Genomic DNA, 14155 nt, shown 5'->3' on the forward strand with positions numbered 1-14155 from the left:
ATTTTCCTTTCTTAAAATGTGTATACATTTTTTGGCACCCTCTGTATTTAAAGGAATGACATAAATCCATATGTATTACATGTTCACCATGCATTATTAAAAAGAAAAATGAAGGACAGGAAGTACAGTATAATATATATACATACATATATATATATATATATATATATATATATATATATATATACACACACACACATACATACACACCAACAAATATCAAAATGAAGTCCTTTAGCTCAATAAAGGGAGGGATTTAGTCTTTTTAAGTGGCATTTTGATACCTCACCAGGCTTCCTGCTATCTGATTGTTTAAGAAATAATTATTTTTAAAAATTTCTCCTAATGGGTAATTATATTATCCTTGCATTGTAACTGTCGAAATAGTTTCTTGGACTTACATAGAGTCTTTCTTACCTTCCATGAACTGTGAGTCCTTTTCCAGATGTCATGTCACTAACCTACTATTTAATAGAAAAGGAAAGTGAGACTTAGAGAGATTAATGTCTTGGCTAAGGTCACCCATGCATTAAATGGAATGCCTGCCCAATGTCAAAGCCCTTGCTCCTAATCTCTGCTCTGCAACAGTTGGTATTTAATAAATAGTAAGAACAACACCGTTGTGCTGAATGAATTCCCATCATCTTTTCAAAGCTCCATCCCTTTCAAGTCCTGGTCTTGGTTCCCACGGTTTTCCCTGCCTGAAACATTCTCTCAACCATTCCTCACACACTTAGCCTGGATAACTCCTACTCATCTATCCCAAAATAGATGTTATTTTTTTTAGACAGCTTTATTGAGATTTAATTCATATACCATGCAATTCACCTACTTGAAGTGCATAATTCAGTGGTTTTTAATATATTCACAGTTATGTGCAACTATCACCACAGTTAATTTTAGAACATTTTCAAGTAAAAAAGAAATACCACACCCTTAACTATAACTCGTCCCCCATACCTTTATTGTTCCAGCCCTAAGCAAACATGAATCTATTTTCTGTCTCTATAGATTTTCCAGTCCTGGACATTTCATAAGAATGTGCTCATAAGATGTAGTCTTTTGTGATTAGCTTCTTTCACTTAGCATGTTTTCAAGATTCATCCATTGTGTAGCATGTATTTCTTCTTATGGCTGAACAATATTCTATTATATGTATCGGCCACATTTTGTTTATCCATTAATCTATTGATGACTGTTTGACCTGTTTCCATCTTTTGCTTATTATGAATAGTAGAGCTATGAACATTTGTGTACAAGTTTTGTGAGGACATATGTTCTTATTTCTCTTGGATAGATATCTAGGAATTGAACTGGTAGGCCATACAGTAATGGACAGTAACTCTAGATGCTTAATCATTTCAGGAATTGCCATACTGTTTTCCAAATTGGATGTTCATTTCAAATTCCCACTAGCAGTGTGTAAGAGTTCCAATTTCCCCATATCCTTGACACTTTTCATTGTCTGACTTTCTGATTCTAACCATTTTGGAAGGGGTGAAGTGTTTTATTTTTAATTTTAATTTTATTTTATTTTTGCCTATTAACACTTTTTTTTAATTTTATTTTATTAAATTTATTGGGGTGACAATTGTTAGTAAAATTACATAGATTTCAGGTGTACAATTCTGTATTACATCATCTATAAATCCCATTGTGTGTTCATCACCCAGAGTCAGTTCTCCTTCCATCACCATATATTCGATCCCCCTTACCCTCATCTCCCACCCCCCACCCCCCACCCCCCTTTTATTTATTTTTTTAGTTGGTATTGAAGTGGTTTTGAAGGGATTCTGAAAGGAATAGCATTGAACCTATAGACCAATTTGAAGAGTGTTGCCATTTTAACAGTATTTAAATTTTCAATTCATGAACATGGGATTTTTTTTTCCATTCAATTGCATTTTCTTTAATTTCTTTCAATATTTCTTATATTTTTCAGAGTATAAATTTTGTACTTCCCTTATTAAATTTATTTTTAAGTATTTTATTCTTTTTGATGCTATTATGAATATAATTGTTTTGTTAATTTCCTTTTCAGATTATTCATTGCAAGTATATAGATATACAATTGATTTTTGTATAGTGATCTTGTATCCTGTGATCATGCTGAATTTGTTTTTTCAATTTTATTAGTTCCTCAGTGGATTCTATAAGACTTTCTATATGTAAGATCATGTCATCTGTAAATGGAGATAGTTCTACTTCTTGTTTTTCAATCTGGATGCCTTTTTTTTCCCTTGCCTAATTGCCCTGTCTAGTACCTCCAGTATAATGTTGAATAGAAGTGGTTGATTGTTCTGTAATTTAGTTGTAATTTTGATGTGTTCACAGGATGAGGCAAGCACAGTGTTTATCTACTCCACCATCTTGGATTCCCCCCCCCCATTTACTTTTAATTAATGTGTGTCATATTTAAAGTAGGTTTCTTGTTTTAGAGGGTGCTCCCACACTTTTATGAGTTTTACCTCCAAGAGCCCTATGAGGTTCTCACAGTGAATATTGGAGAAAACCTCCTTGTTTCTGGCATGGGGAGGAGAAAGTAGCTATTTTTAAATATACCCAGAGCATCTATTCTTAATAAGGCCTTCCCTCAAGAGAAACTATTTTACCAGAGCCTAACCTACTAGAGTTTTATCAGAGCCTAACCAACCTGAAAGAAGGAAAATATCCGACTCCAATCCCTCTAACCATCCTGTCCTATCTAAGTGAGGGTGGGGTGGGGGACTGAGAAGCACTTGTGAAGGTTACAGCCATGACCATACCCAGCTGTTAGGCTCCTCTAATTGCCAATTTATTTCTCTATTATTTTCAATAATGCCTTTGGACATTCATTGCTCTGCAGACGAATTCGATCAAATTTGGGCTCCCTTGAAAGAACAGTTCTAAGGTCAGCATTTGATATTTGTTTGAACCCAAGGAGGGAGGACTTCTCCCAGCCATCTCCTTCCCTGGCTCTTTGAAACAATCTAGACAGTTTACAGTTAACCAGTATCTTCATCAAATCCATGAATCACTTCACAGTTGCCTCTACCACAACCACCATTGTGTTTAGAGCATCCTTGGCTTGAACTTCTCCATGCTCTGTTGCAAATGAAGTAACTTCCACTGGGACAATGTTAGAACCTATATGCTTTATGGTTGTCTTCTCTCCCCAGGTAAAATCTCTGAGCCAGGGCTCTGGATATGAGGATGGAAAAAATGGCATTCTTCTCCCTGAGTGACAATCTTACTTTAGGACTGAGTTCTCAGTTGGGGTAAGGAGGAAACAGCAGCATGACAGCCTCTCAGCTTGTTTCTCACAGTGTGGAACCATACCATACAAACCAAGCCAAGAGTGATCAGGGTCCCAGTATTCTCAGTAGTCCACACCCATCGGATAGTCTCCATTCCATCAGTGAGGGCTGGTTGGAAGCAGAGAGCCCCCACTTCTCGACTGTACTCACCTGGAGCTTAACCTTGCAATCTAGTAGTTGGGCAGGATGAAAAGTGCTTAAGTCCTCCTCTTCGCAGGAAGAAAGCCCCATGGCTGGGAGCTGCAAGAAGAGGATTCCCTGTGTTCTTGGCTGACAGAAGTGCAGTTTATGCCTCCCTGACCTGGGAATGAGGAGGGAGGGAGAGGTCTAGGTTTAAATACCACAGATCCTTGCTTTTCTTATAAATTTTTATAAATTTTCTTGAATAGATGTTTCTCCACTTAATATATGTCCTTAAGACAATTTCCAGAGGGTTTAAACTTTTTTTTTATAATTTTCACCAGTTTCACTGGTGATCAGATGCCCAAAGCTCCTCACCCTATCATGCCAGAAATTGACCTCTTAGACATTACTTCTTCCTGGAAGATTTCACTGGCAACTGAGTTACTCAGCGCTCCAACTGCCCCTTCAGTACCTACTGCACTCCTTCTAGTTTGCTCCCATTAAACTATGAGCTCCATAAAAATGTGAAGGCTGTATCTACTTTGTTCATTTTTATATCCCCAGGGCCTTGCCTGGCACGTAGTATATGTTCAATAAATTATGGTTGAACTGAAAGTATATTTCTTATATTTTTATTAAGTGAAAGGAGATATGTCCTGGGAATCAGAACTGCTAAATATGGTACTGAGATTAAAAGGGCAGGCAGTGCCTAGCACAGAAAAGGGCTCAAACAATAAATGGATAAATGAATGAATGAAATATAGATTTGGGGACTTATTGACAAATGAAACTGAGTAGAGGTTAAGAGCATGGACTTAGGAAATAGATTAAATGGGTTTGAATTCCCGCTCTAGCACTTCCTATTTGATGCTTAGCCTCAGTGACCTGCAATTCTCTTATGTGGAAAATGAGGGATAATATTAGCACCTACCTCATAGGATTTGGGGAAGATAAAATGATGAATATACACATACAGCAATGCCTAGCACATATCAGCATTTATATAAGTGCTATTTTATTTTCATCATTATGTATGTTTAAGAAAACTAAGGTAAGTCTATAGATGCTGTTCATAACCTAAATTTAAAAGAAATTAATGATTTTTTTCTTTCCACTTGTAAAAAGGATACATTTTCCTTGGAGACAACTTAAAAGATAGAGGTAATCACCACCTGATGAGCAGCATTAGAAATGCATCTTTAATCTCAAAGATGAAGACAACTAAATGGGAGGGGATGAGAGAGCAGAGGCACCAAATCACCATGCATAAGTTTCTAAGTGTAAAATGTGGCACAAGGTACTGTCATGATACTAATGCCTGAGCCTGAGATTCCTGATAGGAAATGTAGCCCCTGACTCAGGAGACGGGGTAGGAGTGTAAAGGGGGGAAAAGGAAGGGAAGAGGGTGTGTGTGTATGTGTGTGTGTGTGTGTGTGTGTGTGTGTGTGTGAAAGAGAGCGAGAGAGAGAGAGAGAGAGAGAGAGAGAGAGAGAATTTACTCTTCTAGTTAGAAATTGATAAAAATCATCTGTACTACCAACATATAAAAATGATCAATTTTACTAGTCTTTGAAAATAATTTCTTGCTTATTCTTATATTTACCAAATTTCTGTAGAATGTTTAGAAAATGTGGAAAATCCATAAATCAAAAGATTTATTTTGGCCTACCACCCAGCACCACAAGAGCCAAAAGCAACTATAAATAAAATATTAGTGTATTTCCTTTGGTTTTATGTACAATGTGCATAAACCTACAAAGTAGGTAGGTAGATAGATAGATAGATAGATAGATAGATAGATAGATAGATAGATAGATAGACAGATAGACAGATAGACATAGATATAGACAGAATTAGCCAAGAAAGCATAGGTGACATATTTCTAGTTCTGCCACTATTTCTGTGTCTCAGTTTCCCAATTTATAAAATAAGTTCTTGAACTAAAATAAGTCTAGGGTTGTTCTGACAATACATGATCTGTGAAAGCTTAGGACTACTACTGAGATCACAAATCCTGTCCTATAAATCCAAAAATGGGCAAAGGCAGAAAAAACATGATTATAAGATCCAGTGTTCAATATGCCTACTAATCCATTCTTTTGGCCGCACAGTTTATTTTGGTCTCCTATTTCCAGTCCTTTCTGATGAGTTTGTACATCAGTACCCAATCAGTACACAAGTGGATAATTGTGGACAAATATACTAAACTTGTAAAAATTACATGTGGATGGTATAAAGCTGTGGGAATTTCATTTTAGGTCCTATTCAAAAATTATTTACTACTTAACACTTAATAATCAAACAAGCATCACTAACGTATTGACTGCCTTGTCTAACTGGAGGGTAAGAAAAGGATTGTAAGAGGCACTTACCAGTAAGGTGTGTGATGGTTTTTAAAATATGGCTGCAAAAAAAAATGACTTTTCCCATCAAGAGTTGGAGTCTATAGTCCCTTTGAATCTCAAAAGAGGTCTTATGACTGTTTCAACCAATGAAATACAGTAGAGCTGAACCTATGTGACTTCCATGGCTAGATCATAAAAGGCCATATAGCTTCCACCTTTTGTACAGGGAACATTTGCTTTTAAAGCCCTGAGATGCCCATGTTGGACAGGCTATATGTGGCAGTTTTGGGTGATAGTCCCACATGAGCCTGTCCCTCAGCCATCTCACTCTCAGCTGTTCCTGTTCCCAGCTGCTTCAGTCATCTACCTCTTTCAAGTTACCTTCAGCCAAGCCATCCTAGCTGAGTCCCCAGACATCCTGGAACAAAGAAAAGTAGTCTCCACTATGTACATTCTGAATCACTGACTCACAGAATCTATGAATGTAAATATCAGTTATAGTTTATACCAGTGAATTCTGGAATGGTTTACCTGTAAGAGTTATGTGTCATGCTGCAGAAAATAGCCACAGGCACCCAATAGTCATGAAGCCAATGTGTTATCAAATCAGCCAGAGTTGAGCAAGTGTGAGAAAATGAATGCAGAGTTTTAAATTAGCAGTTCATATTTGGGGGGGGGGGATTTTTAACAAACTTTTGTATTTTTGATATCTCTTGGAACAAAGGAATATTTGACAACTTTGAGCCTGAATTGCCTCAAGACAATAATAGGCAAGGTGAGCAGAGGCCGGACCATTTTGATAGAGCACCTGATCCCCAGTTTAACCAGATTCTTGCACAGCCAGCTTTACTCACATACATGTTAACCTGTGGCCATGTGAGTTGCAATCCCTGAACTAACAGGACCTACTGGGTACTAGGATCTTGCTAGGTGCTAAAACTATTAGCAATGGAACTTGGCCTAGGAACAGTAAGGCAAGGTAAAGAGACCTCATGAACATTTATGTGTTGAGTTTCTTGATAACTCCTTTAAGTTCATCCCAAAGTCCAAGGGAAAGTAGGAATGGTACTCTCCTAGAAGTTCTCTTGGCTCATACGTAGTCCAGCTCAATTCATCAGTTTAGGAAACTATATAGGAAAAAAACTTCTTCTCCACCAGAGTCCTAACAACAAGAAAGAGTGGCCATGGGTCTCTCTGGTGTCTCAAGAAATCATCTGCAGGCCCTGAAATAAAGAAAATAATATCCCTCAGCTCTCTAACAGATGATGAGGTGTTGAATATTTGTTGCTTTCACATTCAGACATCTTAGACTCATAGCTCTGCTATTGTTTCAGACTAGATCACTTAAACGAAATGCATTATATCGCAAATGTTCCAAACTTACAGTAACACCCTTAAAGTCTCATCAGGTCTATTTTCCATTCTTCAAAGGTCTTGTCATCATAATTATAATGGCCATATCTTATACAGAAGCTAGAGTAGGCATAATTTCCTATATTCTTAATACTTAGTTTCAGTTTGTTAATAGGTGCTTAAATTTAGGGAAAGAAAAAGAGAACCATAATAAGATTGCAGCAATGAAGCATCAGGAAGACATAGAGAACCATCCTAGGCAGGAACAGAGATACTCACAACCACATAACCCACCACGTCTCAGGCTACCTTCTCCCAAGCCTGACATTCACCCAGGAGAGTATAATGAGAGAAAAATAGGACAATAACTACAATCCAACTGGATGCATTTCCAGCAAATACACGTGAGCTATATCATGGCAACGTGCAAAAAAAAAAATCAGTAAAAATGAGCTTCCTCTGATAGGATATTTATCCAATATCTCTACAGTTTGAGGGATAACTAGTTGAAGTAAAATCATGAAACAGTTTTATTTTTCCAATAACTGCCTTACTAGTGCTCATTCTATCATTCCCCCTCTTTCTCCTGGGTAACGGGATTATTTACATCTCAGTCTTGTTCCCCAACTTTTCAGTCACTTTTGCTTATTAAAATAAGTTGAGCTGTTAAAGATTTGGTTCTATGTATTTTAAAATGCCAGTTTCTCTTTTGATTCAGAGTCCTCCTCATCCCTCTAGGATATCTATCTACTTATCTATATCTATAGATGATAGAGATAGAAAGATAGAAAAGATAGATAGATAGATAGATAGATAGATAGATAGATAGATAGATAGATAGATAGATAGATAGATAAGGTCTTGATTCACACAATTATGGAGGCTGTAAAATCCCACAGTGTGCTGTCTGCAAGCTGGAGAGCCAGGAAAACTGGTGTGTAGTTCAAAGGCCTGAGAACTGGAGAGCTGCTGTGTAGACGCCAGTCTGTATTAGAATTCCGGGAAATCAGGAATGCCAAAGACAGAAGAAGATCAACATCCCAGCTCAAGTGGTCAGGCAGAGAGTAAATTCAATCTTCCTGTGCTGTTCTGTTCAGGCCTTCAATGGATTGGATGATGCCCCCCACACACACACATTGGGGAGGGCCACCTGCTTTACTCAGTTCACCAATTCAAATGCTAAGCTCTTCCAGAAACATACTCACAGATGAACCCAGAAATAATGTTTAGCCAGATACATGTATATGGGCATCTCATGGCCTAGTTGACACATAAAATGAACCATCACCCCCTCCTTCCCTGTGTTTAATCAGATGGTTTGAGAATTTGGAGGAAGTGGATAAAAAGACACTCTTTATCTGACTACTTAGGGTAAGATTGCTATCTCCATGTGATTAATCATCACTGTAGCTCAAGTTTGATTTCTATAAAGCCTGCTGATAAAGACTCACACACAAGAAGCTTCCTTAGGTTTTGCTGGCAGCCTAGAAGGTTGAGCCATATCTTGCATGTGACTCCTAGCTGATGACCCTCACACAACATTCCTGTGAGTCACAGATCTCTTTGCCATATTCTGTAAGTTTCTGGTAAGCCTGTATCTCAATAACTATCTTCTCCCCAGCAACAACTCCAGAGCCTATAGACATGGTAGGATTTATTTTTCACACCTATCCAGAATTAGGCACTTTGGTAGGGGGTCAACCCCAGTCCTTTCTCCACTTAGCCACACCATCACAACATCTCTGCAAAATGTTCTTTCCAGGCTCCTATAGCACCTAGGTAGCTCAAAATCCCAGTAGTAAAGCAGATATCCCGCAGAGGAATGAGAAGTGAACCTTGCTATCTTGTAGATATCCCTAAACTTTATTTACAATTCTTTTAGGATCCTACTCCCTTAGCTTTGAGGAAGGGAACCAATCAAATGCCACCATCTACCATAGTTACAGGAGATAAGGAGAGGGGATAGGTTCTTTTTTACAAATACGGTATTTCCCCAAATGTGAGCCCAGTTTCCTCCTTCCCAGTACTACACTACACTTCTATTATTTCAGGGTAAGAGTCATCAAACCAATTCACCCTCTTCCTGTCCTTCAGGGCACATGAGTCCCAAACTAAAACTCCTGTGTCCTTCTAACTTAGCCTTGGACATCTTTAAAATTTTGTTCTTAACAGGTTGTTATCTAGCTCCAACTCCTCAGAAAACTCCAGGGGATAAGAAGAGATCTCAATCAATACTTCATAACATTTTAGTAAAGATAACATTTCCAGGACAATTTTCACCTACCTTTAAAACACCACTTTCATTATAACCAACCTTCTATATAGCATAACACCTGATCTGGAAAAATATACAAATGTATGCTTTCATCCAAGAATATTTGGTGGTTTCAAACAAAAGACTTGTCCCATATGGTTCAAAAAGACAACAACAACAACAAAAAGACAACAGCAAAACATTTAGCCACTAAAAGAAATAAAAATCCACTTGCTGAACTTCATATTTAATGGTTAAGTCACAGTAGTTTCTCTACTTTAAGGAGATTCTTTCTAGGTGATTCCTAATTTTCATAAAAACTTTACTGTATTACTCTAAATACAGCCCCCTGAATGAAAAGTAATTCAGTTGTGGATTCATTCAGTCAACAAACATTCACTAATCACCTGCTTGGTATAAGGAACTCATAGTCACTGGATATGCAAAATAGAACAAAGAAGATGTGTTTTGGGACTTCATGTTGAAGTCCCAAAGACAAGTTGATCTAGCTAAGGAAAGAATTCCGCTCTGCCTACTCTTCAAATTTTGTTAGAAACCATCTAACGTAAAAAAAGAAATGAGTCAACTTTTATTGAAAATGTATTAGGTTCTGTGGTATGTACTTGATATATGTGATTTACTTCTAACAATCCCTGTTTCACAAAGGAAACAGAGATCTTGATAAGTAATAGACCCAAAGTCACACTTCAAGTTAGTAGTAGAGACAGGATTTATACCCAGACGTATCTGATACCAATAGCTTATGTTTCTAATCAGCGTCCTTTCAGCCAATATCACTAATACAGCTATCTATATGAAAAGTTGTTAACTGTGAGAAAGAACCCAGGAATCACTAGTGTTCTTTTAAAAGAGAATTATTGGGTGCAATTTTGTAATTTGAGCTTTTGGAGCTATATATTAATATAGCTATTGTGAACATCAAGAAGGAATATATCTGCTAAGAAGGACTCCTTATGGTTAATAGGGCCCAAATTCATAATCAGTGTCTAGCAGCCATTGTTTATAGAGGCCTCTCACACTATATATCAGGGGAAGCTGCAGACCAAGCTGCCAAGCCTCCTGTACTATGTTCCTCCTGGCAGAGCTGACCCTTATAAAGGAGTTCCTGGAATCATATTTTGATCACTTGCTAAACTTCATGGGCTGAGACCTACCCCATCCAATCAGAGTTGTGCATCTATATCCTCATTTGCATCTTTACCAACCAATCAGAGCAGCTCTATAATGGCCAATCAGGATGCACAATTTTGACCAATCGGGACAGTGCTATTTGGACCAAACTGTGCAAATTTGGATTCCTCATTTGCACAAAAATGGGACAGTCAGGGACCAGGTCAGGCACTTTTTATATATAAGTGGGCCTCCCCTTTGTCTTGGGGGAGCACAATTTCGGTTTCCGCCTGAGGCTGTATTTGCCTGTTTTGCAAACTGTTCACCTGAATAAAGTCTTTCCTTTTACCACAGGCCAAATTGGGGATACCTGTTGGCACTGGATTGGTGACAGTGACCTTTATGTTGACACCGTATCTCTCTAAAAGCACGTATATAAGACTATACAGAGGGTGCCAAAAAATGTATACACATTTTAAGAAAGGAAAACTATATTAAAATTGTAATACTCAATATATACCTATAACAAAAGACAGACACAAGTCATGTTTGACTTCTGCCATTACAGGAGGTGCTCAGAGTGGTTACCATCAGTGTCCAGACACTTCTGATTATGGCAAACTACTGCTTGAGCAATGTTGACCAAAGTGTCCACTTGTATACATATTTTTGGCACCCCCGGTATATGCACTAGGCATATATTCTTCCTTTATTCAATGTCTCAGCAAGTTTAGCAGGATAGGGGATTATAGAGGCGTTTGGAGCCAAACCTAGAGGCAGTAAGCATTTGTCTGGCTTGTCTGGCCTCAGAGCACACAACTCTTGGTTCCTTTATCACAACCAACATCTAAGGCAGATGGCTTTGGAACTGACTTCTGCATGTTATATACTTAACATCTGAGATCATTCAACGGAGGTATTTGTAGGGGTGATTTGGAGGTTTGGAAAGAAAAGCAGGAAATAAAAAGGCTCCTTTCCTCCAAAGACTGTGGTATCAAAAACATCACATAAATTTACATAAAATGGCCAAGATCTGACAACTGGACTTCTCCCTGAAGATTTACTTTACAGATCATTTTGAAAACAGCAATTGCATTCAGGAAGCTGCCTCCCTTTTCTCAAAATGAAATTTTGAAACAAAGCTGTGTCTTAAAAGTGGTTTGATGTGTGGAGCCAGCGAAAATATTTTCTGTGTGGTACACGTGAACATAATCAGTGAGGCTGCTTCATTCTGCAGGATGAAGCATCTTTCCAAAATGAAACTAAGTAATTTTTAAGTTTTTGAGGCTAGCTGATTAAAAAAAGAAATTAAGAGAAATTATTGGGAAGGATATATACAACCCGCTACCTCCTTAACTCTTTCTGACAAGTCCCCTGCTCCCTCCTCACCCTAGCCCTCGTTCTAAATTTCCTAGAAGGGAAAGAATTCAGAGGACAAGGTGCGCAATAGTGACTGTGCTTAGTGCGGGGTATGTGGGGGTGGGGGGGATAGGAAGGTGGCCCGCGAGAAGAGGACAGAAAGCAAAACCAAGGCCTGGGGCGCGAAGGGGAGTTGTGGAGGGTGTTGCAGACCCTCCTAGGTAAACAGAGAAGGGCAAACTCCAGCCGCAGGGAGGTGATGCCACTTGTGGGCCCTCAGATTGGAGCGGACTGAGATGAGTGACAGGGAGGTGGGCGCTGAGGCCTCGCGCACAAACAAGCGGAGAGAGTTGTTCTGTGCCTGTGCACGAGGCGAGGGAGGGGGGCCGCGCTCCTGCTACACTGGCTGAGGGAGTTGGGGGGCGAGCTTGTTGGTGACGCGGGGCCCTCACGTGACCGGGAGCTGCAGAGCGACGCAGCCTTCGGTGCAGTCGTCACTCCTGTCTGGGTACCAGCTCCCCGCTGCCCTGCACACGGCGGGCTGGCATCGGGCCCGGGGAAAGCAGAGCAGGTAAGGGCCTGGGGCCGCGCGGAGGCCAGGGCGGCAGCTGCCCGCCAATTCCGGAGGCCGGCGCTGGGGATCAGCGCAGCGGTCCCCGCCGGCTTTCTCCACACCCGGAATTCTTGGGAACATAGTGACCCCCCTCCAGGGGGTGGGGATGCTGAGGCGGCAGGGTCCCAGGGAGGGCAGCAGAGCAACTCAGCAATGGGAAATCATCCCTCGACGTTCTGCCGAAAAATGATGAACCCAGTGTGGGGAGAGGCGGCGGGAGACGCGGGGAGGGAGTGGCCGGGGGCATCGGCGGGGGTCGGGGCCGGGAAGGGGCCTGGCGGCGGCGGGTGGACACCCAGCGCTCTACTGCAGCGGCCCCGGCTCCCCCACTCCCACTCTCTGCAGGTCTGCGGGTCCAAGTGTTGGGGCTGCGCACTCCGGACGAGAATCGGGAGAAGGCGGAGGCAGCAAGGATAGGCCCAGGTGGGTGCGGGGGACACTGGAGGAAGGGCGGGTGAAGAGTCCAGTCTGAGACATGCCCCTCCCCCCCGAGTTCCCCATGCCTGGTTCCTCGTCTCCCGTCCTCCATTTTGGTGTCTGCTGAGCTCTGGGAAAGAATCCTGGGAAGGGAAAAAATGGTGGGCTTTGGGGGAGGGAGGGAAAAGGAGAGAGCAGGAGGGAGGGGCTCGAGTTGGAGGTCCCCTAGAGGGCGCACGAAGCTCCTAAGGTGAGAAAAAAAACGAAATTTAAAAAACTTTTGATATCAGGGTTCTGAGTCCTACTGCTCAGTGTACCTAGCATTTAATCTCTCCTTGCCCTTGTCTTACTTGTGTTCAAAGAAAAACAACCAGAAAAAAATCATGGCAAATATTCACCAGGAAATCGAAGAAATGGAGCAGCACATGCAGAATGGAGAGGAAGACCGCCCTTTGGGAGGGGGCGAAGGCCACCAGCCAGCAGGAAATAATAGACGGGGACAGGCTCGCCGACTTGCCCCTAACTTCCGATGGGCCATCCCCAATAGGCAGGTCAATGATGGGATGGGTGGAGATGGAGATGATATGGAAATGTTCATGGAAGAGATGAGAGAAATCAGGAGAAAACTTAGGGAGCTGCAGTTGAGGAATTGTCTGCGTATCCTTATGGAGGAGCTTTCTAATCACCATGACCATCATGATGAATTTTGCCTTATGCCTTGACTCCTGCCATTTTCCATGAGATTAATATTCCCACTGTTTTCTTTTTCCTTGCATTTCCTGATCTGCCTTTACTGATCCGTTTGCTGTGAACCTTATGTAATTTCCATGTGTCAGGTGGGTTCTGTATTACCAGCTTCTAATTGGAGATTGCCTTGGCACCCAGTCTTAAATTTCTGTCAACAGCAGTTTCACCCGTTTGCATGGAAAAATATAAAGTTAATAAAGCAATTAAAAAGCAATCTGTACATTTATTATCTCATTAAAAAACATATTGAACCTTCCGAAAAATCTTAAATCCCCCGTGCTGTTGATTGGGACATATTTCTCTGTGGTTGGATAATCTTGTAACTTTTTTCCCTTTTATTTGGAATTTTAGAAGCAATAAAAAACAATTTTTCAATGAGTCTATGAATGTAGTACAGGTACATAACAATTACTGGTTCTACAAACTTAAAGGAGAGAACTTTTAGTATCTTCCAGCCTCACCTGGAAGAATAAACCCTCCTTTAGTACGATATAGTCCTTTAAAGAGATGGTCTTCT

General features: G+C 40.4%; 1 protein-coding gene across 1 annotated transcript; it reads left to right on the forward strand.

Moving 5' to 3' along the window:
* Window positions 1-12371: 12371 nt before the first annotated feature.
* BEX3 (brain expressed X-linked 3) lies at window positions 12372-13852 on the forward strand. The gene is made up of 3 exons (XM_019719570.3): window positions 12372-12432; window positions 12820-12897; window positions 13254-13852. The coding sequence occupies exon 3, from the start codon at window positions 13275-13277 to the stop codon at window positions 13611-13613; it is 339 nt and encodes a 112-aa protein (XP_019575129.1). The 5' UTR covers window positions 12372-12432; window positions 12820-12897; window positions 13254-13274; the 3' UTR covers window positions 13614-13852.
* The last annotated feature ends 303 nt before the right edge of the window (window positions 13853-14155 follow it).

Source organism: Rhinolophus sinicus, chromosome 18 (genome assembly GCF_057876585.1).
Source record: "Rhinolophus sinicus isolate RSI-liver-muscle chromosome 18, RSI-T2T, whole genome shotgun sequence".
Lineage (NCBI taxonomy): Eukaryota > Metazoa > Chordata > Mammalia > Chiroptera > Rhinolophidae > Rhinolophus > Rhinolophus sinicus.

What these genes read in the sequence shown, in the direction of transcription:
- BEX3 (XM_019719570.3), top strand. Translation starts at nt 13,275, where the DNA reads ATGGCAAATATTCACCAGGAAATCGAAGAAATGGAGCAGCACATGCAG.